Below are 24,915 nucleotides of genomic sequence, written 5' to 3'. Positions count from 1 at the left end.
TGGGGTTTTGAACATATGCTAGTTGATTCAACACTTTAATCAGATAAAATCCTCACTAAAGTCAGTAGGATTTTTTCCATAAAGACCTAAAGTTTCAGTCTTTTATTTGTTTTGTTTTTAAATACTGATTTGAGTCCACACAACTTGAAATTAGGAATTTATGTGTTTGGTAGTTGTTGCTACACATCACTCCCTGCCCAAACCAGTTCTTTCACTTTGGCTATTTAATCACCGGCTAATAATATTAGTGGCGAGAGGAATTTAACTGACAGGACTAGTGCTGGAGTAGGTGGAGACTAGTTGAGAAGAAGGTTATAATAATTTGTATCACATGCTACCACTTTACATTATATTTAAACACTGAGAAGAAAGGCACACTTTTTCTTTATCCCCTCCTGAGTTACCACTAAAAAAATCTTTAACCATTTGAACATCTTGAAGTATCATAGCTTTATTTTCCCTTATTGCTTAGGTGTGAGCAAAATTTATCAGGGAAAAAAACCACAGAACTGTGTTGCAAAATGCTTGGAGAAAACAGAATGGAGAAAATATAGGGGAATAGCTCCTTAAATCTCACATACATAGCTGCTATACAGCAACTTGGTCTGCTGAACTGCAGCCCACTGCACTGTTAGAAAATCTAGCGAGTATGTGGTGAGCAATTAATTCTACTGAAACTGTGTTAACACAGGGCTTCTTAACAGGTTTATGATGTCAATTTCTTCTGAATTCCTTTGGTACAAGCCTGTTTGATGAATGTTTAACAAGTTAAATCTTTGAGAGCCTTTTAGAGGCCGATGAGACCAGGTGATGTGTGCTGGCAGTTTTGACTTCTAATCAAAGATGTGGGCCAGCTTAATTTTTAATTTTTTTAATTAAATTTTTTTTTAATAATTAGAGACCAACAAAATCACTGCCAAACTTCTTAGACGTGGGAACGCTGCTAAGCCTGAGCAATAGATTAATGGGAAAATTACAGTTTTGGAAATTTGTGGCTAAGCAAGCACAAGCTTTGGAGGGGGCAGGCTGCTGAAGGAAATAGCATGAGATGTGCAGCAGCCTTAAATTCTCACTGCTTTCCCTGCAAAAGGGCAGGAAATTCCCCAACCTGTGCAAGGTGTCCCTTGCTTTACTAAACTTGAGGAAATAATTTCCTGAAATAACAATGGTCTTTCCTTTAATTTCGACTGGGAAGAGTTTGAAAGCACGGCTTTGCTGTTCCCAAATGGCTTTGCATCCTGGGAAGCAAGCAGCAGCCCTGATTCCCCAGAAGCTCATAATTCATAACTTTGGCCTTTCCCGGTTCGTTTTGGTGCTTTGGCGCTGGGCTGGCCTCGGCGAAGGCAGCAATGGCAGCCCCTGCCTCGGCCTGCTGGGCAAGCCTGAGTTTTCCTGGAGCAGAGACAGGGAAAGAGGGGAGAGGAGAGAAGTTGGTTTTGAATTAAGGGATTTTGTAAGCAAACAACGAAGAGAAGGGGGACAGCCGAGTCGGCCGGCCCTCACGGGCGGCGGAACGCTGCGGAGCGGGGCCGGGCTCCGCGCCGGAGCGGCGCCGTCTCCGCGGCAACGGCCGGGCCGCGGCAAGATGTCCGCGGAGGGCGGGCGCGGAGCTGGGCAGGTCGTGTTCCGAGCGCTGCCGCAGAAAACCTTCTCCTGCCTGCAGGACAGGGACATCGCGGACCGACTCCTCAAATGGTGGGGGGAGCGCCCGCTGCGGGATGCCTCTGTCTGGGGGCGGTGGGGAACAGGCGGGCCGTGCTGAGGGCTGAAGCCATTGCCGCGCCCACAGGACGCCCGCTCCGGTGGCGGCGGGTCCGCCTCTCTTTTTCTTATTTTTAATTTTTTTTTTTCATTTATTCTCCCAACCCCTAAATTTGAAGTCCCCCTGGTATTTTCCAGGCAGGCAAATTGCGCTTTCTGAGGTGTGAGGCGTGTGTCCTGGCCTCCCACAGCGAGCCGAGATCTATTTCAGCTTCGCAGCGGGGCTCCAGCGCAGCCCGAGCCCTCCAACGAAGGGTTGGAGGCGCTTGTAACTGAGAATGGGGGTGAAAAAACAAAGTATAATCGGTCAGAATAGGGCATTATGTATGCCTTCAGAATATTTAATCTCATTTTTCCATTTCAGGTCCATGCAAGGCAGGATCACAGCACAAGCGTTCAGTTTTGACCAGCAGTTTAAGCCCTATCAAAAGGATGAGTTTCTTATGGTAGTTCTAAATCCTTTGTATTTTAAGTTGATCCCCCCCCCCCCTCGCCCCCCACCATGAAATTATATTCAACATTAGCAGTGTTGAATGCTATTGGCCTGCTCATGACTCCTTGAAAGGAGGTGATTTAGGTGTGGTGCTCAAGTCTCTGATTTGTGGGTTAACTGTACTGTCCAGTAAAAACATTTCAGTCTGTACTAGTGTTACTCTGCTTTAAGAGGGAACAATTTAGCCTTTCAGGATTCCCAAGAATGGAAATCTGAACTGGATGCTGATGTTGGCTGCAGGGTTTCGTGTTGGGAAGTCCACCTAGTGTGAGACTTCAAACAGAGTACACGCTCACACCTATCAGTAAATTTCTCACAGTAAATTCACAGTGCAATTAGATGTGCATGTGCACCACGTATCTGGAAATATAACTTTTGAAATTTATTGAATGCCATTGCTTTATACTAGAATTTTGAACTCCAAGCTTTTTGAGACTCAAATCACTTGCTGATTTTGTGTCCTCCATTTCTGTCATCTGCAAAGTCAAATCTCTTCATCTGTTTGCAGACAGGACCTGTGGTTTTAAGAACTATGTGATTTTTACATCTGTTGTTTTAAAAAACTCTTTGATATTTTATATGTCTACTTTATATTGTTATCCTGGATAAAGAATTCAGCCTCTTTATATCTTAAAGAAATTCACACAGAGATGCACCAATATTTATTTCATCTTCCACTGATAAACATTTCAAATTATTGAAGTTTACAGAATACCCATTTACCCTCTCAATGTTTGTCTCTTTTGAATTAAAAACGTAAAGATATTGCTGTGAAGTTATGAAATCTGACGAGCTGTGAAGTAATTGGGGAAAAAAGGACCATTACATGTAATATCTGATCTCTCTGTATCCCAGAGGGGTGATAAAGAAATTTAGTGATCCAGAAACTGAAAGATCCATAATTTAATTTTCTTCACAGTTTCTTTAGTGATTATTCACTCTGTAAGTGTGGGTTTTCTTAGTTGGTTTATCTATCATGGAAACTTGTCAGCTATCAACATTACTGTGGATGTCTCCATCTTTTAATTGATAAATCAATAAGTTGAATTCTTCAGATCTTACTCTGTATCTGTTTAATAATTTTTGTGTATCTCTACATTTCTCCAAGCTTCAAATTTATTTAAAAAGAGTGAATTTTAAAATCATACTTGGCATTTCATTTTTAACTTCAAGGACATCGTATGCAGAGGTAAAACTTTCATCTTCAGTTTTTTGTACCTCCATGAATTTCATACATTTTTGTGTGTTCTTGGACTAAAACTGTTTTATTATAAAAAATTAATACTACATATAAAAATATGCACCTGAAGAGATCTTCTATGTATAAAAGACACTGGCTACACTGAGTTACAAACTGATAGATTTGGTAGTGTGATATTTAGTACACAAAGTCGTAGATCATATGGGATCTAATTACTAATTGGAGCCTTATAATTTGGATTGAAAGTATCCAAGGCACTATAAATGATGATTTTCTGTTTCATTTCATTAACTTGTATTCTCTTATTTTAATATTATAGGCATTTTTTAATGATCAAAGTGTGAACTCCAGTTTAAAGTTGCTGTCAGCTTCAGGACAATGGACTACTTTGGGTAAATTTAGAATAAATTAATCTTAAAAAAAAAAGTCTGTATTTTAATGATTTTGCTCTAATTTACCATAATGACAGTTCTTAAATGTATGCTTTCAGCTAGTTGAAATCTCTTAAAGAATTATTTCTTTTACTCAGTAATAGGGAGAGAGTCTACTTCTAGAATAAAATAACTAAATTGTCACCATTAATGCCTATTTTTCTTTTGACCCCTGCATCGTTCCAAAAATCAAGCACTTGAAGCTGTTTATAAATGGGTTTGTAGCATCCAGTTGACTTGATCATGTATCCAGACATAAACAACTGCGTTATTTGTGGAATTACAATAGTACCTTATGCAGATAACATTTGCAAATGTTAGAGAAGGGCAAACTTGCAGCCTGACTTGGGAGAGATCTGAGATGATTGCTCTGTTACAAATAAAAATTGAGAGCAGAGGACTGGTAGAGCACACCCCGAGCTCGTGTAAATCTGCTGTCTGTACAGCCGTGGTGATGGAGGCACAGAAGAGCCCCATGGGACAGGTTGCTATGCTTGCAACCATGCCATGAGGGTCACTTCAACTTTTTTGCCAAATCAGAAACTTCTGGACACACTCCATTAGGTCTGGAGATGCAGATGAAACACTAAAGCAGGAATGCCAAAAGCAAACAGCAAATTTGTGGCTCCACTTTGAAATTGCACTCAAAAATTCATGGCAATTGCTTGTGATAAGGTAATGGTGTTTTATGCATAATGTGATCTCTGATATTGCCAAAATGATTTTCCCTAACAGGAGTATCTTAGAAGAGGGTAGTGGGAAGCCCTTGTTTCTTTTGGTTTGTCTACAAATATTACTGTGTGTAAATATTTAACAGAGCTTTGGGAATTTTCTTACTTTTCCTTTTCAGCTCTCTGGAATTGGCATAGGTTTTTCCCACTATATACAATGACACTAGACATTGCCACTTTTTTGTCAGCAAAAATCCATTTTCCAAACACTTCACCCAACTGTTAAAACAATTGAAATATATATAAAATGCAAAAAACCTGTCAAGTACCCCTTCAGGTACCTCTTTCTCTGGCAAGCAGAAAGAAAATAGATGAATTTTAAGCCAGTAGTAAACCTTTTCTTGCTTTAGACAGGATTTGTTTTAGGCTATCTGTCTAGTCTGCAACTTGACAGTCCCTGTAGTGGAGGTCAGCAGGTTACATACCTTGTGTTAAGAGTGGAGGGTCTCTTGCCAAGTAACCCAGCTTAACTCTTGGTTCTGCTCAATCTTCCTCCGCACAGAAGTGAAGCATTTTGTCCCAAGGACTGGAAGGGTTCCCTTTCTAAATCCTGAACAGCTGGTATACCCTGTTTGCTCTTAAAATTTCATCTTCCCATTCTTTGCCTATTTTTGGTGAGGAATGTTGGCACATTTTTCTATACTTAGTCTTCATGTGCATTTTTTGAAAATATAGTAAGAATTAGCTGTGAGTGGGAGGAGGTAAAAATGATCTTCTAGTATTTTCTTCTTCGGGTGCACTGATACATTAATCCAGATATACCATTTGCTTATCACTGTGGAGTAACTTTAAAACAACATATCTGTTGGTAAAAAATACTGGAAACATGCTTATTTTGCCCTTTGGAAAATCTGAAGAAAATACATAGTCTGCATTGATTCAAATACTACATTCATTCTGTTACAAACAAAAATGTTAGGGTTTTTTTGTTTGGTTGGTTTTTTTAATGGGGGAGATAATTTGAATGCATAATATAGGGGGGTTTAGATAGATCCACAGAAAATTCCCTACCCCTGCCCTCCATGAGACTGGGCAGAAAGTATTTATGGACCCGCAGAAAGATGTCAGCATTTTAAAGGAAATTAATAAAACATTGCAGTAGTGTTTGTTTTCATAATAATTTTTTTCTTTTTTAAGGCTATAGTCTCCTCTCACCTTTTTACTTACGATTTTTGTCGTGGTTGAATTCCACAATAATACATTGTTTCAAGGACTTCAGCTTCAACATTGCTTGAAATAAAACATTTTAGGTAAATGATACACAAGGATATTCTCTAGCCTGCTTCCTCTGATCAGAAAGATACTTAATGACCTAGTCTCACACCAAACTTTTTTGCCTGTGGGGCAATTTTCCTAATAGGGATATTTTTTCACCTTGTTCTGGCTGCATGGCAGAGTATTGGATATTTCTGATGTACTTTAAGCCACCTATCCATCTGTTACTCTGATAATTCAAAAATAGAAGCAGCAAAAGGAGCAAATTTGATGCATACCCATTTATGTATTGAGTCTTGTGTTTTTTAAATAGCTGCAATGAGAACTAAATAGTCATTTTTCCCTGGATACATTGCTGTCCTTGCACCTGTCAGCAGTCTTAGGGAGGCAGGACTGTATCTGCTTAAGCTCAATTAACACTTGAAAATTTATCTTCAAAGGCGTACAGTTACCATCTATTTGTGCAAATAAAATATTAGGATTTGCCTAAAAAAGGATTCTTGAGTTGCCATATGTGCTTAAATCTTCAACAACTTCTGTCTTTAGAATGGGATTTTAAAATCTGGAATATTAAATCAGCAATTTTTAAGCTGCTATTATAGGTTATAATTTGCAAAGAATTTTAGATGTCATATGAAACCATAAATCATCAACCTACACCTTTTACTTTTGAAATACCATATTTTTTTAATACTGAGGACTGAACTTGCATTACATATAAACTGTTTTGTAAATAGTAAGTTACAAGATATTCTTCTGACATAAAAAACTTTCTTAGATTTTGGAGAATTCTAAATATACCCAATCCATGGTTTACTAGATATGTGATATGTTAATTTTAAAGTATTCTGGGAGCACTTTATAGATATTCCAGAGCTGGCTGTTATAATAAGCTTAAGCTGTTTCAGGATTTCTCAGCTCTTTGTTTTCCACTTGTAGAGTTGTCAAGGCATTTCTTCTTCCTTTTTCACTGCTTACTTTTATAGTGTTATTAAAACCTATCATTCTTGTCCAGGAAATTTTGAATTACAAATCTCACCTCTCAAATAGTGAGTAGGACCTTCCAGTGTATTTAAACTTTTCCATGTGTAGTTTGGTTTTCTGAACTACTGAATAAATTACAAAGCTCTTGATTTTTTTTTCATTATTAAAGTTTTCATGAAACCTTTTTTCAGAGCAGAAGTCTCCTTCCCTTCCACCAATAAAATCCTTATAACTGAAAGCCTATAAATATCTAAATTTCCTATCCTTTTAGCTCAGTAATTGGATCTTTCACTTCTCTCAAGTCACTTAGCATCTGATGTTTGTTAGTCAACTCAGGTTTTAATGTTAATTTTAAAATAATTAATGTGATGAAAGCTGATTTGTCTCATAATAAATCCCTTATAAAATAAAAATTCAATACCTGTGAAAGGGAGCTGGAGAACTAGAGGAAACTGGAAGTGAGGGGGTGGGAGGAAGTACAAATAAATAAATATAAATCAGTTTGGGTTTTTTGCATAGGTTGTAAAGCTGTAATTCTGATGATTTTTCTGACTTGTTCTTGGTTATGTAATATGATTATTTTGTACAGTCACTATCTGTACAGGTTGGTGAAGGCACTAAACCTTTTATTCTTTAACAAAAAGTGCCTTTTTTCATAACCATTGTTGGTAGACAGGAAGCCAAGCAATTAAATGCTGTGCTTTTTTCTTTAACAGATTTTCTTGAGATCACAATGGTCCAATAAAATAATATTAATATTTCCTGTTACTATTTTAGCTTAAGTAGGCATATTTTCAAGCTATCAATTTATAATTTCTCTTTATTTTTTTTTCCTGGTATTGATTGGTTGGGTGGTACAGTTTACCCAGGCTTAGGTATTAAAATGCCAGCCCTACTTAACCTATGAATAAGTAGTCTCTATGTAATAGTATATGGCAGAAATCCCAAGGTTTTCTGCAGGTGTGGGCAAGAGAAACTTTACTTTATGCTGTGCTTACAAATACTAGGATTAGAATGAAATCATAGGTGCTCTTGGAAGCACCATGGTTCATGCATCCCTTTCTGGCATGTTTCTGGTCCTGAAATACTGTCATGTAGAGGCAAATTTGTACATTTCCTGAAGAGTATTGCTTAGTGATCCTTTAGGTCAGTTTGTCAGGATAGCACTGAATTTTATCTTTAATTGTATGGTAAAAAGCCTTTAGATACTGTGATGTTGCTGGCCAGTCTCCCATCAAGGGAGCCTACAGAGGAGAAGAGATAAGAATAAACTCATGGACAGCTGGAATGTTGTGAATATTCTCACAGTGCCCTTGTGCTGAATGCTCACTCGTGCTCTCCTCCCCTCTCCTGTTCAGAAGCGCTTTGAAGGTCGTTCAGGCACACCTGGAGATGGGTGGAGAACATGTTCTAACATTTGGGCTGAACACTTGGACTGCAGAGAGCAGACAGAACTGGACTGAATCCAAAGCTTCGTAAACATGGGGCCTAATGCTTTTTGAGATGCCATAAGTTATCCAACACCATGCAGACAGATTTGTAGATGTAACACTGTATATAGAGAAGATATGTGCCCTTATGGACTGATAACTCTTTAAGGAAAATACTGTAGGGCAGGCATCTCAAATGGCACTAGATGTCTGTGAGCAACAGGATCCAGCTTGGATGATCTGCAAGCAGAGGGAAAGAAATGATGGAAAAATATATTCTGCATTTAATGATTACAGAGGTGATACTCCAGATTCATGCAGGAAGTGCTGATAGTACCTCTTTCATCTTCTGAAATAGCTGCCTAATAAAACCTACAGTGGCTACAAAATAACTTTTTTAAAAGTTCAATATAGTACTTACCAAATCAAAAATTCTTCGAGGCCATGTTAATTTTGGTTTTTACTTTGTGGGGTGCTGTTAGCAGCTATTGACTTCCGTACTTCATCATGCCAAATTTGGCATATGTCCTCCTATGCTTTAAGGCTTAAGCTGTGGAATATGATTTTCTAAGGGTGTGATCTAATGCATTGCTGGGTTCACACGGTGTTCCATCTATCCCAGTTTCGGTTGATGGTATTTACCAACAGGGGGAGCAGACACATGAGCCTTAATGGAAAGTAGTATTCAGATGAATTTAATCTTTTCTTTACACTTATTTCCTTCTTAGCTTTGTTTGGCTTTTTTTTTGGGTTTTTTTTTTTTTTTTTAGGGACTCTGTGGCTGTCATACTTACATGATGTGTGTTTTTTTTAAAAACATGAAACATGCAACCAGCTTCCTGTATCTTTCAGGTTCCAAAGTGACAAAAATTGAAGCTACAGTGGTACCCTGTACACAGATTTCCATGTCATTTTTTGATCGGCTGTACTCTGAAGGAATTGTTAGAGAAACTGGAACTATTGTGAAATGTTATGATGACTATCATGATGATATTCTTATCTCTGATGAATTAAGGAAGGTCAGTATGGTAATGAATAATTTATTATAAGTTTTGCTACTCTATTAGGTGCTATAAGGACACATTTTTCAGGTTGTTTTTTTTTTCTGACAGTGGTAAAACCAGGCATCAGTAGCCATGGTTTACGAACAACTGAGGCACTACATTGCCTGAATATATAAAAGCAATTACTTGTTTTCCAGGTGAGCCCTCTTTCATTTTTGGGTGGAAGAAAAAGGTAAAGCTTTCTTCTACCCACCTGTGTCTCAGGCAGTCAGTGCTGGAGCGTGTGTGGGGAAATGCAGCTGCTCGTTTGCTGAGGAGGGGGAAACAAAGGGTCAGGTCCAAAAGAAGGTGCTGTGATACTCAGAGCTGTAGGTTCACCCAGCCTTCCAGGTAGTGGATAAAATTGAATGTATTCAATAGCTACATCCTGAAGCATTCCTGGACAGGAATGCTGATCATATCATATCTGAAGGCATTTAAAGAAAGCTGTCTTAATACATTTTCTCCAAAGCAAGAGGAACTATGGAAGAGGAAATTTTTCAGTATAATACTGGAAAATGACTAAATACAATTCCTGAACAGGCCTGCAATGTGAAACTGTTTGTTATACTCTAGTGGAAGTGTCAGAAAGCAGATTATCTGAAAAAGAATCTCTAACAGTGGCACCCTTTTAATCAATGTATGTCTTTACTGTGTTTCTTTTGACTTCATAAGCTAAAACCATTTTTTAAACTTATGTTTGTGTAGCATTAGCAAAGCATAGTGTGGGAGAACTGGATTTCGCTCTTCCTTGTATATATAATCAACATAAGTACTAAATAATTATAGAGTTGCACTCATTTGCACTTGGCAAATCCTTTGAAGGCAATGTATTTGAACCAGTGACACTGGTTACAGGATGTGGCCTGAAATACTGGTCTGTCTTGTAAAGTTCTGGGAAAAGGTGAGAACTCAAGCTCATGTTTGAATTTCAGATGTAGTTTGTAGCCTAGCAGTTCAACATACTGTGTATTTATCTATAAGTTGTGTACATGTGAAATGTTTTCTAAAAATTAAATATATTGTATGTAGGAGGGTTAGAGGCAACATTTAAAATTAGAGATTGTTGGGGTTTCAGTGTCTTCCCAGTTTCCTTCCTGTGGAAGTGATGTGTGTGTCAGCATTTGCAAGTTGAGGGTTTAACATTGGTTTGAAACAAAGGTGATTCCTACTCCTAAGAACTAAGAGAGCAGAAAGAATAAGTCAAAATCCAGGAATGACTTCAGCATTTCAAATTAATTAGTCAGGGCTCTAGGACAGAAGACTGTAGGGGGCACCAAACTGTCTCCTGGTGTCAGAGGGTAGCCTTTGGCTGCAAGACTCCACGTTTCTTTCCTACCTGCCATGTCTTCTCTTGTTTCAGCCAAGGAGGTTGGGATATGTATGAGGTGGCCATCCAGAACAGTTGTTGCCCTGACCCCTTTTTACTCAGGTTGTGTAGTTTTGTTATAAAGAGGGCCAGAGAGCAGTGGGCTCATGTCTAATTTTGACCACTTTGCCTGGGTTGGCATCTGCAGTTTGGCTGACAGGACTCAAAATGTCTTACAGCCACTGTGAGTTACAATTCCTGTCCACATTTACATGAATATTGACACTAATCTAGCAAGTCCTCTGTGTTCACATAATATCTCAGCAAAAGGCAGGTGACACGCATGGAGGCAGCTGGATGCATGTCTGGCTAATCCAGGCTACAGATCAGGGCTCACTGGAGTCGGCAATAAAGAATGATGGGAGTTTGAGTGATCTCCTCTGGGAGATCCTAGAATTCCTTTACAAATGTGAAATAACTGTGTCAATTTAAAAATGAAAAAGCAAATGTTATCAAAAACAGTTACCCCATTGATTAACAGCAATTGACATATCAAATATAGGTAGATTATTTTCAGATTGCTTGTTTCACTAGCATGACAGATAATTAACCAGTGAAATAACAAGACTTGAAAAATATTCCTTCATGTCTTTTGGGCATAAATCTGACCGTGATTCTGCTTTATATTATATGTAAAAATTTTGAGCCAAATTGCATCAATGGAAGAAGGATTGGGAAATATGTATTTCCATCCCTCATTCACATATTTTACATGGACATAACTTCTGTGTACCATACACCATACTAGCTGCATTATTTATAAACTGAATCCTAAATAAATTTTTATCAATTTGACTTCCGTGTTTTTTCCTTGTTCCACAAGGTCTTGCTTCTGGAGGATTCGGACCATTATGATTTATTCACTCAATTGGATCGTGAGGAATTTCTGTTCTGTCTTTTTAAGCATTTTTGCATTGGAGGAACTCTTTGCCAGTATGAAGATGTAGTTGACCCATACTTAGAAACTACAAAAGCTTTTTATAAAGACTTGGTGAGGTAAGTGTTACTCACTTTTTGTACAAATGTGTACATGTACTATCCATAGACAGTGTTGATTTGTGTAAATTTATTGTACATTACTGCTTCAAAAATGGGGCTGTTATTTAATCCACTTGCAAGCTTATTTGCGTCCAACAATCAAAATGCCGTGGAACAATGGCAGTAGTTCTGTGGCAAAAATATAAGCAATTTTAATTGCATCAGTCCTACTGATTCAATTCATTCCCAATTTAAAGATACTTTTTTTCCATAATCATCTGCTGAAAACATGGCATAGTACTGTAAACAGACTGTTCCCACTGCCTTGATAAAACATCAACAATTAAGTCTTGCCTGTATGATCTTGGGCTACTTTCAATTAGACTGCTTTTAATTTAGGATTTAAAAATTGAAATAATTAGCTGAAACTTTCAGTTCCATATATTTTTTAACCCTGCTAATTTTAAATTTTTTTTTAATACAGTTGGATTTTGGTCTTCCTAGTTCTGCAAATACACTTCTCACAGTGTAAAGCTAAGTGTGATAGAATCTTGCTGTTATGACAGTGTGAACTAACACACTTTTTTTTACCAGGTTTGGTGTATGGAATTGTTTGGAACTTTATGTGAGGGGTTTTTTTTCCACTGAGATTAGAGGTAATTGATCAGAGGTTTAGATTCAGACTAAAACCACAACTTTCTCCCTGCTTTGATATATCCATATGCTGACTTCTCTGATTGACAAAACTTGTATGTTCTGGTTGCTGGGAAATGGAATGCAGTTATTGGTTATACAGACTCATTCTTAGTTAAGCTAATGGGAATATAAAGATTGTAAAAGATACTATTAACATTTTTGTTAGTTTGAGTAGTTTTGGTATTTTCATCTCATACATAGATGAGAATCAAGTGGGTTCTTCAGAAACACAGCATCTGACATAAAAGGATCCATCAGTGTTTAACTCTACCCTGCCTTTTCTTTTATATTGTTCATTCTGCACTTGAATCAAGCTGCTTGTTCCTTCAGTGCTGGGCCATAGGTGACTCTGCATTGACTGCAGCTGTTTCTGCTCTTCTGTTGTTGAATTAAACTAGGACAAAGTGCAAATGCAATCAGTTCCTTCACTTTACTGCTCCCCTTTGCTGTGGAGTTGTTTTATCCTAAACATGTTCAAGTTCTGTTCTAAGCCACTCATTTTCTTTACCTTCCTATCCTTAAATGTCTTTCCATTCTTTTTCCTTTTCATGCTGTGAAATTTGATAGGGATGTGAAATAGTTCTTATTACTTAAAACAGAAAAAAAGCCTCTGCCAAGATCCTCCCACAATTTCATCCTGCTTTCAAAGTTTATCTTTTCTGTATCCTCAACCTGTTCCCTATTAGCCTTTTCTATTTTCCTCTTGTGCGCAGTTTCTGTCCTTTATAAAATATTTAGGAGAAAATATTTCAAGTGTATATTCCTGTGCTGTTTGGGTTTTTTGGTTTTTTTGGGTTTTTTTGCCAGTTGGCAGTTTGCTCTCTGTCCTCCCAAGTTTTCAGGGATGTAACTGATCTTCTGAATTTGTCTACCATGTGTTTCTCTGTTGCCTGTAAATGTCTGCTGGTTTCTCACTGCCAGAGGAGCTGGTGTTAGCACTGGTTAGCAGCTGAAAACGAAACTTACCATTTCACTGAATCTTTTATCTTTCTCCTTTGGTATTGAGTTCTTTGTCAGTCCCATGAGAAAAGCTTTTAATCCTGAGATTTCAGACCTTTCCTCCCTCTTCCAAATCACAGTTGCCTTTTCCTTGGTTTCATTTCCCCCTGCTCCCAGTTTATCCAAAATTATGCTTCTGTTTTATTTCCACTGTGTTAAGAAAGAAAAAGGCAGTGACAGGCTCTGAATAGGGACGCTAATGACAGTCTTGACTTAATTTCTAATTTCTGGCCACTCTGTTACTTCATTCTTGCACAAATTACACCAGAAAATAAAGCAATTAAAATTACTTTCTTATAGCCTCTTATTTTCAGTAAAAGATTGCTGATTATAGTAGTAATCTCTTAAATTTTCCTTACCGAAAAGTTCACCCTCAAATTCCTATTAAATACCAAGTTTTGTTTAAATTCTTTTTTTACACTGTTATCCTCTGTGTGTTTTCATTGTATCTTGGATTACAGTTGCATTGGACACTTTCTACTCTTTATAAAGTGATATTAAAAACTTTTCACAGTATTAAAAAATCTGTAAACTGTACTGTCCTTAAGGTTTAACTTTTATGTTTGAGGATCAGAAGGCTTGGTAAAAAAAAAAATGGATACTTCAATAATTATTATCTGCTGGCTGATGATGTGCATTGAAAAATTAGCTGCCACAGATGAATTCAGTCTAATAACAGTAAGCTTATGGATGTATAAACTGCCACTGTTTAGTCCTGTTACAGTATTCCTCATGGGCAAGAGCCTTGGCATGAAGAGTTCCACATAAGTGCCTTTACTGCAGGGAGCAGCAGACCTGTTAATGAGCTTTTCCCTACTTACCTTTATTACAACTTTTTTTCCTGGCCATACCTGAGTTCTAACTCCAAGGCAGTAGCATTCAAAATAGTGTCAAAAGTTTTGAGGTTTCATTTTATTAAAGCATTTCTATGTGCATTGCTGTATTATGAGAGAATGCAATAATTTTTTTGAAATTAACAACTCTAGATATTTTACAAGCTAGGAACTTCCAAATACAGCTAAAATGGCAGACATTTTTTCTTTGCAAAAAGAGTGATATATTCTTACTAAAAAAGTAATGCACAACTTGTCTATTACTGATAGTCTGTTACTATCCCATCGGTAATTAATCCATGATCAGTTGAATCCATCCAAAATTCTAGTGTTTAGTGTTGTGTCCTGTATAACCTAAATAATTTCAAATCACTATCCCTTGTTGTAGTATTTTGATTTAAAGGATATATTTACATAACAAAAACTCATTAATTAAAATATAATCTATGAATCTCTGTTGATAAATCTTGTCCTCTGTACTTAACCCCTGATTTTTCTGACTGTCTCTCCATGGTGACAGCTGCTGTAGCATGTAGTAGTGATTGTTTTCTTCTCCTTTCTTAATCTCCATCTCCATGCCCTTTTCCCCATAATGAATGAATGTATGTGAAAGCATTACGTTGTTCTTTTATTGTTTGGAAAGCCTAGTAAAATATTGCCAGTAAGGTTAGAATATAAATAAAGCCCAAAGTGAATAGAGCGACCATGAGGATGTTTGCTTTTCATAAAAAGAGAATAGATGCACATTAAAATTATGAACTACCATATCCAATGAATAGTTTAGAAGTTAACAATTTGAAAGAACATGGGACTATTAACATTATTTTTAAGGAAATACTATCCTCTTCAAAAGGACAAGGTTTTTTTCTAAAAGCTTTCAGGGGAAAAAAAGAAATAGAGAAAATAAGTTTGTCAAAGGCAACTTCCTGGTTTTCTTTCAAGTCAGCAAAGGAAGAATCTCATCTGATTTTAACAGACACAAATTTTTGCCTTAAAAAATAACCAAAGTACTGAAAATAAACATTTTGAAAAATTACTTACAGGAAGCTAACCACAAGGGGAAAATTTCTCAAGGTCATGGAATAAATAGGAAGACTTATTCTTTGTCAACTCTTACTTTGGTACCCTAAAAAAAAAAAAAATATATATATATATATATATATATATATATATATATATATATATATATAAAATATATATGTATAATGAAAATTAAGAAACCAGAAATTGATAGCATAGTTTTCTGACAGAAGAATCTGAAGTCAGAGTGATTTAAATACAACTGTTGATTTTGGGGGTGGTGATACATGGTAGAAGGCAATAATGCCACTAATCCTCTATGTCTTGTTCTGAAAGTTATCACTCTTTCCACAGAGATGGGTGAAGAATTTCTGAACTGCTGCAGTTACAGCCTGGTGTGTCAGCATAAAGTGACATCTGGGTTAGTTTGGCTTAATGCACTGGTCTGTAAACTGCAGTGGTTCAGATGCTGAGTCATGAGGTAGCTGAGCTGTCCTGCTGGGAAGGCAATCATCTCTGGAGGGGTGGGAAGGCACACAACTGGGGTCACTACTGATTTCAGCAATGCTGTCTTCATCCACCGTTGAGTATGTCAACATGTCAGATGCAACAAAAAGTTCTGAGAGAGCCTCATTACTGACTGACCACAGGGAAGATCAGCCTCATAGTATAGGTTGGAACATGACTGTGTCATTACTCTACAGATGAAATCAGTTAATTGGAGAGTCAATCTCTTTTATTGGCTGCAGAGATTGAATCAACAAAGGTGCTGTTGGTTGATTTGGGGCTCCTTTGTTCTTACAAAAAGAAACTTTGCCAAAGCACTGGTAACAAGGGGACTGCTGTCACAGCTTGGACCTGGTGTGGCGTCCAGCTGGGCTGTGTTTCAACACATCCTCTTTTAACTTGTCTATACTGGGACCTTTCTTGGGAATGGAACCTATTTGTGACACGGCAGGTTTTGAGATATGCATTTCTTGGAAGCGTGTAAATATGGAAGTTTTAAGCCTCAGCTGTTCCACAGTGAGTTAATGTAAGTGGGAATCTGCAACATGAGATAAATTAATAGCAGTTGCTTTATCTAATTTCTGAAGAAATGTAAGAATCACTTAAAGCAGACTTGAGGAAAAATGATATATTAAAATACTTTAATAGGTTGAGATACCTGGATTCTTTGCAATAATATTCAGTGTTATTAGTAAATCTGATGAAAGAAATGGCAATCTTCACAACAGTCTAGAAATAGAAAAGCTCAGAACTAATCCCATCCCAAGTTGCGTAGCTGACTACATATACAAAATTCCAAAGGAGAAAAAATAAACCTAAACTATAATTATGTACTAATTAAAAATGAGCTAAAGAATGTATTTCTTCACCAGTACTGCTGCTACTTCTTGTAGTCTGTATTAATATGCATTTCACTTTGCAGGTTTCTTTCTCAAAGAATATGTGAAAAGATTTTTATGAAATGTTTAGCTGCATAATTTTTCATATCTATCAAAATGAAAACTCTATATTTGGAATCATCTAGGTCTGGGTAATATTGCTGTGCTTTAGTAGCTGAGAACAGTGAAACCAAGTCAGATTACTAGATATATTCAATATTTTCAGTAAAATATCATAATAAGCATGTTAACTAACAATGGCCACATAACTTTTCCTGCTCACTATGACATAAATTGAATTTTAGCTATAAATTTGACCTTCATAAAATTTGAGCAAGGATACAGTGCATATGTTTAAAATGAATTTAATAAATTAAACAGTCTAATTATCAGTACTTATGATATATAATAAGTATGTATTATACCCCTGTATTTCAGCGTTCAAAAGAACCCTGAAACAAGAGAAATACATATTATTTCTACAGTCTTCAGAGTGTCTGCATATGTAAGTATTGATAATTTTTATATGGGATTTTACAGTAATATACATAATATGAAAATAATTAATTTACTTTTACACAAAGAAAATATAATATTCCACTGTAATGGGTTATTTTCCCATAGTTGTCACTTTTTTTATTTATGAACTCTTTCTCTGATCTTATCCTGTTTCTCATCTTCTTTACTAACTCTTCATTAGTAACCACCAGCTAAAGTTTTATTTGGTAGCTCACTAAAAATAGGTAAACAGAAACAGGTTTACTGGATTACAGTGGAAGTCATAATAGTCATCCAGAAACTAGTTAATGAAAAAAAAAAAAAGAAGGGTTTAGATAATAATAAAACTTGAGTTAACAGTAAGGATCAAGGATGCACTCTTGACTTCCTATAGTTCTGTTTTTTGAAATGATGCTAGAGCTTTGTGAATAGCTTATATTGTATCTAGTTCTGTAAAGACTGCAAGGAAGTTTAGTATACATAAAGGCTGGGGTAGTGAGATGACTCCTAACCTCTTTTCCCCTCCCTTGTCAAGTCTCGTTCCTATCTGTTTCCCTTGCAAAACCATACATTTACCATCAAGATAAGTTTGAGAACTGGCATGTTTACCAGATTCAGTATATCTGTCATTTAAGTTGTTACAGTAGGATGAACTACTTCAAATTCTTTTTGAGTAACCAGAATATGTTATAATTAAATGTCAGATAATGTACTGACTTTCAACAGCAGCAGCTGATGTCATTTCAGACTGCACAAACTTCCCTGCAGGTTGCCAATAGTCCAGTTGTTCATCTGTTGGTCATCATCTTTTAAGTACTATGTATGATTCATAAAAGGCTTTTGAAAATAAACACTTTATGGGTGTATCAAAATTTATCTTTCTGCTAAGTTGCAAACTGTAATAAAAATAAAAAGGCAAAACCCTGGTAACTGGATGTTCTCCTGTTATTACTGCTCCTTTCACACCTCTAAATCAAATGCATTGATGGGAACTTTGCAGATTTCTGTGTTTAGGGAGATGGACATTAAAGAGGTCCCCTAACTGTGTTGGCCATACATTAAATATCATCAGTACTACAAAGAAAAAAACAACAAACAAACAAAATCCCAACCAAACTTCAGCAAATTTTGTAAACAAAATAGATGGACAAAAGAAGATCCAGTGTTAATGCAGAGCAGGCTATCCTTGTATCCTTGGAGGAAAATTGGGCATTACTGCACAATCTGAAAATTTGTGGGGTGGAGAAGAACTCTGAAATTACAGTTTCTATTAAAGAACATGCTGAAGAATTTTCTCTCAGAAAACAGAAAGGCTTAAACAGTGTGTCTGCACTGTTTGATGGTTGTGTGGATCAAAACTACTCCACTCCACATGGCACTTACAGGAAGGACACTTACTGGAGCACAAATATCTTATGTTTGTGATGAAAAGTTTCTCTTAAGGAATAACTACATTTCTGCAGTGGAGTTAGCTTCTGAGTTCATTTGATAAATAACTGTAGAGTGTTATTATAATCCTTATGTTGAGCTGACAGTTTTAAGCCAAGTTTTCTTGGTTTATATCTGGAAGGAAAGGACATACCCTCCTAGCCTGATGTAAATAGATAAATAATTTTAAAATAAATGGATTTTAAAAAGCTGGTCTTGTAAAAGTGAGTTGTGTGGCTGAACACAATTTTAAAACAGTATCTGAAAAAGCACACTATTAGAAATGTAAATATTTCAAAGTTCTAAGTTATAGTTCACACAACCACAGAATGTTCTGAGTTAGATGGGACCCACAGGCTTGCTCAAGTCCAACTCCTGGCCCTGCAAACACCATCCCCAGGAGTCACACCATGTGCCTGAGAGTGTTGTCCAAACATTTCTTGACCTCTGTCAGGCTGGTGCTGTGACCACTTCCCTGGGGAGCCTGTTCCAGTGCCCAACCACCCTCTGGGTGAAGAACCTTTTCCTGCTGTCTAATCTAAACCTCCCCTGACTCAGCTTCAGGCCATTCCCTTGGGTCTGTCACTGGTCACCACAGAGCAGAGATCAGTGCCTGCCCCTCCTCTTCCCCTCACAAGGAAGCTGCAGACTGCAGTGGGGTCTCCCCTCAGTCTCCTCCAAGCTGAAGAGAGCAAGCGACCACAGCCACTCCTCATACGATTTCCCCTCAAGGCCCTTCACCATCCTCATTGCCCTCCTTTGGACCCTCTCCCATAGTTTAATGTCTTTTTTATGTTGTGGCACCCAGAACTGCCCCCAGCACTGGAGGTGAGGCCTGCCCCAGGGCAGAGCAGAGCAGGACAATCCCCTCCCTTGCCCAGCTGGCCATGCTGTGCCTGATGCCCCCAGGACAGGGTTGGTCCTCCTGGCTGCCAGGGCACTGCTGGCTCATGTTCAACTTGTCATTGACCAGGACCCTCAGGTCCCTCTCTGCAGCACTGCTCTGCAGCATCTCATTCCTCAGTCTGTCTCTATGTCCAGGGCTGCCCCATCTCAGGTGCAGAATCCAGAACTTTCTCTTGTTGAACTCCATATGGCTGGTGATTGTCCAACCCTCTAATTTATTGAGGTCTTTTTTACAAATGTCTGTAGAGCTCTTGAGTGTCAAAACCTGATAGACCTGGGTATCACAAGAGAAATAATTTTAGATCTGGTGACAAAGTACTCTGCTGAACTCCAAATACCCTTGAGAGCTTTGGAGCTTTGCATATAATGAAATACTTTTACAGCTTAAGTATTGGAGTGCTCACTGTTATTTTAGAACTTTCTTTACCTGAACCCAAACTGTGGCAGTTTTAGAAATCAGAATAATGCAAAGTTTATTCAATAAGTATTTTAAAAAATTGTCAATTACATTATGCAGTTTTGAAAATGTTCAGCAGTATTTTCATTTCTCTTTTATGCTATGCATATGTATTCTTAAATCATCAGCTGTGTTGCTACAAAGAAAAAATAAAATGATCCTACTCTAACATCAGTAAATCAATCATTACACCCCCTGCATGTGTGAACCAAAGTCCACACTGCAGATGGAATTGGTATGATTCTTGTATACATGCATGAATGTAAATATCAGAGCCTTTATGCTCAAGCATTTTAGGCGTTTTATGACCTCTTTTGCTAATTAAAATTAAGAACCTTTTCATTTAATTAGGTTATATTGATTATTTTCCTGATACCAAGTTAGGTATATTGCTTGAAATGCCTCATCGCCAGAACTTACATTGTTTTTGTTCTTGAGTTGTTGAACAAATTTTTAGTGGGCTCACACTGCCTCTAAACAGTCAAAACCTCAACTGCCATCCATCAATTCCACACAGACTGCAGGAGTGGGATCCTTGGTAGCAATGGGAGAAGAGTTTAACTACCAATCACATCTTGATGTTGATCTTGTCTTTTACTTTTTTTTCTTCAGTTACATGCATGAGCTTAGGTTATTTTTGGATCAAATTCCAAAGGCCTTTTGATGCTGAGCACTATAAAATCTTAAAATTTGCTCTCCTTACTGCTCTCCAGTGTTTGTTACACGTGTATCATTAGAAAACACCTGAAGAAAGTTAGGTACCTTACAATTGGAGCTACAGAGTTTGTATGCTGTGCCACTTAAAAATAGAATGCTGTTTCTAGCTTGTGGCATTTGACTACCATTGGAAAATTCTGGGAATAAACATTATCAAATCTCTACCTGTCTAAAACCGTGCTTTTATGAGGTGCTTAGCTTAATTTAAGATTTAGGGGTTTGAATAATCCCTCAAAGGAAGACTCCAGAACATCTAATAATGGATTAATTCTCTTCAAAACGGCAGGAGAAAATGGGGTGCCAGTAAAAGCTAAAGGATTAAATACACAAATGGTCCTTGGTGCAGAAATGGGGACCCAGCTCTTTTCTTCTCAGCTGACTGACTTAACCACTGAGTTACAGTTTTCATGTTTCCTTGGTCCAAAAAAAGATTATTTTATGCAAAGGAAGACAAGTTCAACAGAAGAATGCAAGAGATGTAAAATCTGGAATAGTCTGTAGTCTGTGAGTTTAAAATTTTCCTGGAGGAAATGAACAATATATGCAATGTAGCAATTCCTCAAGCAGGAAAAGTGTAACAGAACCCACATCTCTTCAACTGTTGTACAAAGGTGTTGGGGAGCAGGAGGAAACTGTTACATGTTTTAAAAGAAAGGAAGTGTCAGCTACTCTTTCAGGTGTTCAATTACCACACTGACTAAATAAAAAAACCCAACTAAATAAAAAAACCCAACGCTTTAAAAATCCCTCCATCTAGTTCCTGGATCCCTACTGGATTTGAAGTGTGTCCAGCTGTGCTGCTCTGTCAACACTGAAGCTTTTATTGACATGTGCAGACGTAGGATGTTAATGTGAAGAGCCCAGTTCCCCTGCTGATTGTCAGCTGAATGTATTTTTTTCAGAACCAGGATTTTGCAGATAGGTGTTCAGAATCCCTTCAAACCCTTTCTGAGGAGTGGCACACAAAATGTTTCCAATAATAGTCCAAAGTTGTTAATGTGATCTGTAATAAGCATTTTGCTTAAATGCAAATATTGCAACCTGAACAGATGCATTAGCAAATGTTAAGTGAAAAAAAATTATGGATGGAACAGCTTTATGTATTAATATAGAGTAAGTGATTATTTTTCTCCTTCAAAGGAAACATGATGGGCTGTTTTATATTTAATCATTTGTATTTTAGGCTCTAATTGTGTAAACACATGATTACATGTTTAATTTTATTTTTTATATTAATATTACATTTACCTCAAGGTTATTTGATACATCCAGCCAGAATTACGGTGCATTTTGTAGTGTTGGGACCCTCATGGGGACATATACCGTTTAAATAAACTGTGGTGTATTTGTTCTATTTTGCTGTGCAATGAACAGTTACAACTGGAACAAAATTATTAACTTCAGATTTTATAAATTCACTTACAGATATCCCTATTGTCCCTAATACTGTTTTGGTTTTTTTCTTCGTCTCAGGATGCTAATGGCCTGTGTTACCCTTCAAGCAAAAGCCACCAACAGACTTTTGCCTACTTGATTGTGGATCCGTGCAAGCGACACGTGAATATTCTGTATCACTGTTTCGGTGGAAGCCTATTTACAAACTAGTTATAAACCCGTCTGGTCCCCAGTTTTATAGTGGAGGTTGCCTTCTTTCTGTTGGGTTCAGGTAGACATTGCATAGTTTTCTGACGAGGAAAGTTCTACTCCTTGGATTACGTGCTCGGAAGTGCTTCCCGTTCACTCAGATGTTACTATGTGACAAAAGTTTTCCGGTATTTATAGTTCTTGAAGCTGTTTTCTTGGCCTTTTCCCCCATTCCCTCACCCGTTTTATCTAATAAAAAGTATTTCTCTAGAGGTCTCGTCATTTTTATGAGCCAGCTTTACAGACCCGCGACGCGTAACTGCAGGGGAGGCTCTGCAGTCGGTGAAAGCTCTGCGGAACCTGGAGAAAGCGCGGGAGGGGTCGGGCGGGAGGGGTCCCGGGCCAATGCCCCCTCCGGGCCGGGGGCAGGGAAGCGCGGCCACCCCTCCCCACCCCATCGCGGAGCGGCCTCCTGGAAGTTGGGATAGAAGTTAGGGACAAAAAAAAAGTTCTGGTTGGCGGCAGCAGGCGGGCGGGAGCGGCGCGGGCGGGCGCGGAGCGGGGGGCGGTGCGGTGCCGGCCGGGCCCGCGGGCGGAGCGGGGTCCGGGGAGGCCGCGCAGCGCCCCGGGCGGGAGGCGGCGCGGGCGGGCGCGCGCAGGAGCGCTGCGAGCACGGGCTGCCTCGCTCGGATACGGTGCGGGCGGGCTCAGGAGGGGCGGAGCCGGCGGCGGAGAGTGATTCGGGCGGGCGTAACTGCGAACTTTTGTTTGGTGTGTTGTGTGAGTTAGTTTCCGCCGCCGGGACAGAGGCGCCGGCCGGGCTGGGCCGGGCTCGGGGAAGCGCCACACGGCCAGAGTTGTTTTGCCAGTTGCCGCGGGCGGGTCGGCTTCCCGACCGAGGGGTGAGAAGCACCGGCGACAGCAGGACGAGCCCGCGGCCCGGGGAGCGGGGCATGCGGGACTGGGAATCCGGGCTCTGAGCCGCCGAGCCCCGCCAGGGAAGCGCCGGGGGGTCCCGACGGAGCCATGGATCCTGGGCAGCCTCAAACGCAGCAGCCGCCGCAGGCAGCGCAGCCCCCGGCCTCGCAGCAGCAGCAGCCGCCGCCGCAGCCCCCTGGCCCGGTGTCGGGGGCCCCGGCCGGCGCGGCGCAGCCCCCGGGTGCGGGGCCCCCTCCGGCGGGGCACCAGATCGTCCATGTGCGGGGCGACTCGGAGACCGACTTGGAGGCGCTGTTTAACGCAGTGATGAACCCCAAGGGCGCCAACGTGCCACACACGCTGCCCATGCGACTGCGGAAACTGCCCGACTCCTTCTTCAAGCCGCCCGAGCCCAAGGCCCACTCCCGCCAGGTGAGGGGGAGGGTAGGCAGGGGCCCGCGCCGCGGGCGGGCGGGGGGCGGCCCGGCCGGGCCGTGCTCCCCCTCCCCGCCGCCGAGCTCCTCCCGGGGGAGGCGTGTGGGGGAGGGGGCCGGGGCGGGAATTCGCGGGGCCGAGCGGGCGGGGGGCGCCCGGCCGGGGCTGTCGGGGCGCTCTCTGCCGCCCCCACACCCCTTTATTTGTTCTTCCCCTGGGGCAGGGCCGCCTCCCGCGCCCCGAGACGCCGCCGGGGCCGGGACCGCGGTGGGAGGGCGAGCGAGCGCTGGCCCCGTCCCGGTCTCTAGTGGGGCCTCGAACTCCACATCCGCTCCTTGGCTATCTCGGCCTCACCGGGAGGGCGACAGCGGGGGTGAGCCCCTAAAACTTGGGTGAAAACGCTTCGCTTGGAATGTCGCTTTGCGGTCCAATTCCCTGCCCTCTGTGGAAGGGGTCGATGAAGTGGTGCCAAACCTACACCCCCTCGCCCCGTCAGAGAGTAAATATGGATGTGACTTTTCCACCATTTCAGCACGGCGCTGGGTTGAGTAGGATTAACCCCCCCACATACACAGGCACGCACATCCGAAGTTAATTCCCGAGCCAGACGCCAGGTCCGACGGCGTCCAGGGTCCGCCGGGCGCAGCGCCGCATCCCGGGCAGCGGCGGCAGCCTGGGAGCGGGGCTCGGAGCCGTGGGGCCTCGGCCGTGCCGGGCCGGGGGAGGGAGCGATGCGGGCCGGGCCGCGCAGGGAGCGGGGGAGGGATGCGGGGCAGGGCTGGAAGGGGCGGGGCAGCGCCGGGGGGAAGGGGCGATGCGGGGGCAGGGCCAAGGAGGAACGGGGTGGGGTATGCGGGGCAGGGTCGGCGCTCGGCCTCCGGGTGCTTTTGGTGTTTAAGCAGAGGGACTTTTGTACCAAGACCTAAGTGCTGGTGTGAATACGAGGGGAAGCTACTGCTGTTAACCAACGTTTTGGATGGAGACTGTGCATATCTAGTCAAGTGTTATTAAGTAATGAACTTAGTTGCTAAGCTATAAAATAAATTTTATTATTGGCTATTGTCACTTTATCTGTGTAGCCAGTAAGGGTGAAACTCACTGTGTACTGGTGCCTGGTACCCATGTTGTTAAGGGCCTGTCAACATTTCCATTATTAAACTTCTGTTTTGAACGTTTTATAACTTGACTTCAGAAGTTCATTCCAGGCTGAACCTTGGCACGTACTCTCCCAGCCTAGGAGTTAATTCATTTTCCAAATACTCGAAAAAGCAGTCTGGCCTTCATATAGGAATACTGAAAAGAAAATTGAAAGGGGTGGAGCTGATCTGCTTCTGTAGTTTTGCTAGCTTCTGAGTTGCAGACGTTTAATAACATACTGAAATCCAGCAAGGAATAAGGGGTTC

The 24,915-nt window shown here is 40.2% G+C and overlaps 2 protein-coding genes across 5 annotated transcripts in view; both read left to right on the top strand.

The window, feature by feature from the left end:
- Window positions 1-1,576: 1,576 nt before the first annotated feature.
- On the top strand, window positions 1,577-22,429 carry CFAP300 (cilia and flagella associated protein 300). Its single transcript, XM_036393699.2, has 7 exons — window positions 1,577-1,695; window positions 2,126-2,207; window positions 3,775-3,847; window positions 9,099-9,265; window positions 11,482-11,654; window positions 17,008-17,074; window positions 22,049-22,429. Exons 1-7 carry the CDS (start codon window positions 1,586-1,588, stop codon window positions 22,178-22,180), a joined length of 804 nt encoding a protein of 267 aa, XP_036249592.1. The 5' UTR covers window positions 1,577-1,585; the 3' UTR covers window positions 22,181-22,429.
- A 514-nt stretch (window positions 22,430-22,943) lies between these two features.
- Window positions 22,944-24,915, top strand: part of YAP1 (Yes1 associated transcriptional regulator) — an 88,935-nt gene continuing 86,963 nt past the window's right edge. For all 4 annotated transcript variants that reach the window (XM_036391089.2, XM_036391067.2, XM_036391078.2 and 1 more), the window contains exon 1: window positions 22,944-23,509. In XM_036391089.2, the coding sequence (XP_036246982.1) occupies window positions 23,186-23,509 (324 nt within the window). In that variant the 5' untranslated portion in view covers window positions 22,944-23,185. The remainder of the gene's footprint in view (window positions 23,510-24,915) is intronic.

Source organism: Molothrus ater, chromosome 2 (genome assembly GCF_012460135.2).
Source record: "Molothrus ater isolate BHLD 08-10-18 breed brown headed cowbird chromosome 2, BPBGC_Mater_1.1, whole genome shotgun sequence".
In the NCBI taxonomy this organism is placed as follows: domain Eukaryota; kingdom Metazoa; phylum Chordata; class Aves; order Passeriformes; family Icteridae; genus Molothrus; species Molothrus ater.
This window is presented reverse-complemented; position numbering and strand designations above follow the sequence as displayed.

What these genes read in the sequence shown, in the direction of transcription:
- CFAP300 (XM_036393699.2), top strand. Translation starts at nt 1,586, where the DNA reads ATGTCCGCGGAGGGCGGGCGCGGAGCTGGGCAGGTCGTGTTCCGAGCG. An exon ending in AAAAGGATGAGTTTCTTATG is followed by an intron (nt 2,208 to 3,774) that starts GTAGTTCTAAAT and finishes TTAATATTATAG; the next exon opens with GCATTTTTTAATGATCAAAG. An exon ending in TCTTCAGAGTGTCTGCATAT is followed by an intron (nt 17,075 to 22,048) that starts GTAAGTATTGAT and finishes TCTTCGTCTCAG; the next exon opens with GATGCTAATGGCCTGTGTTA.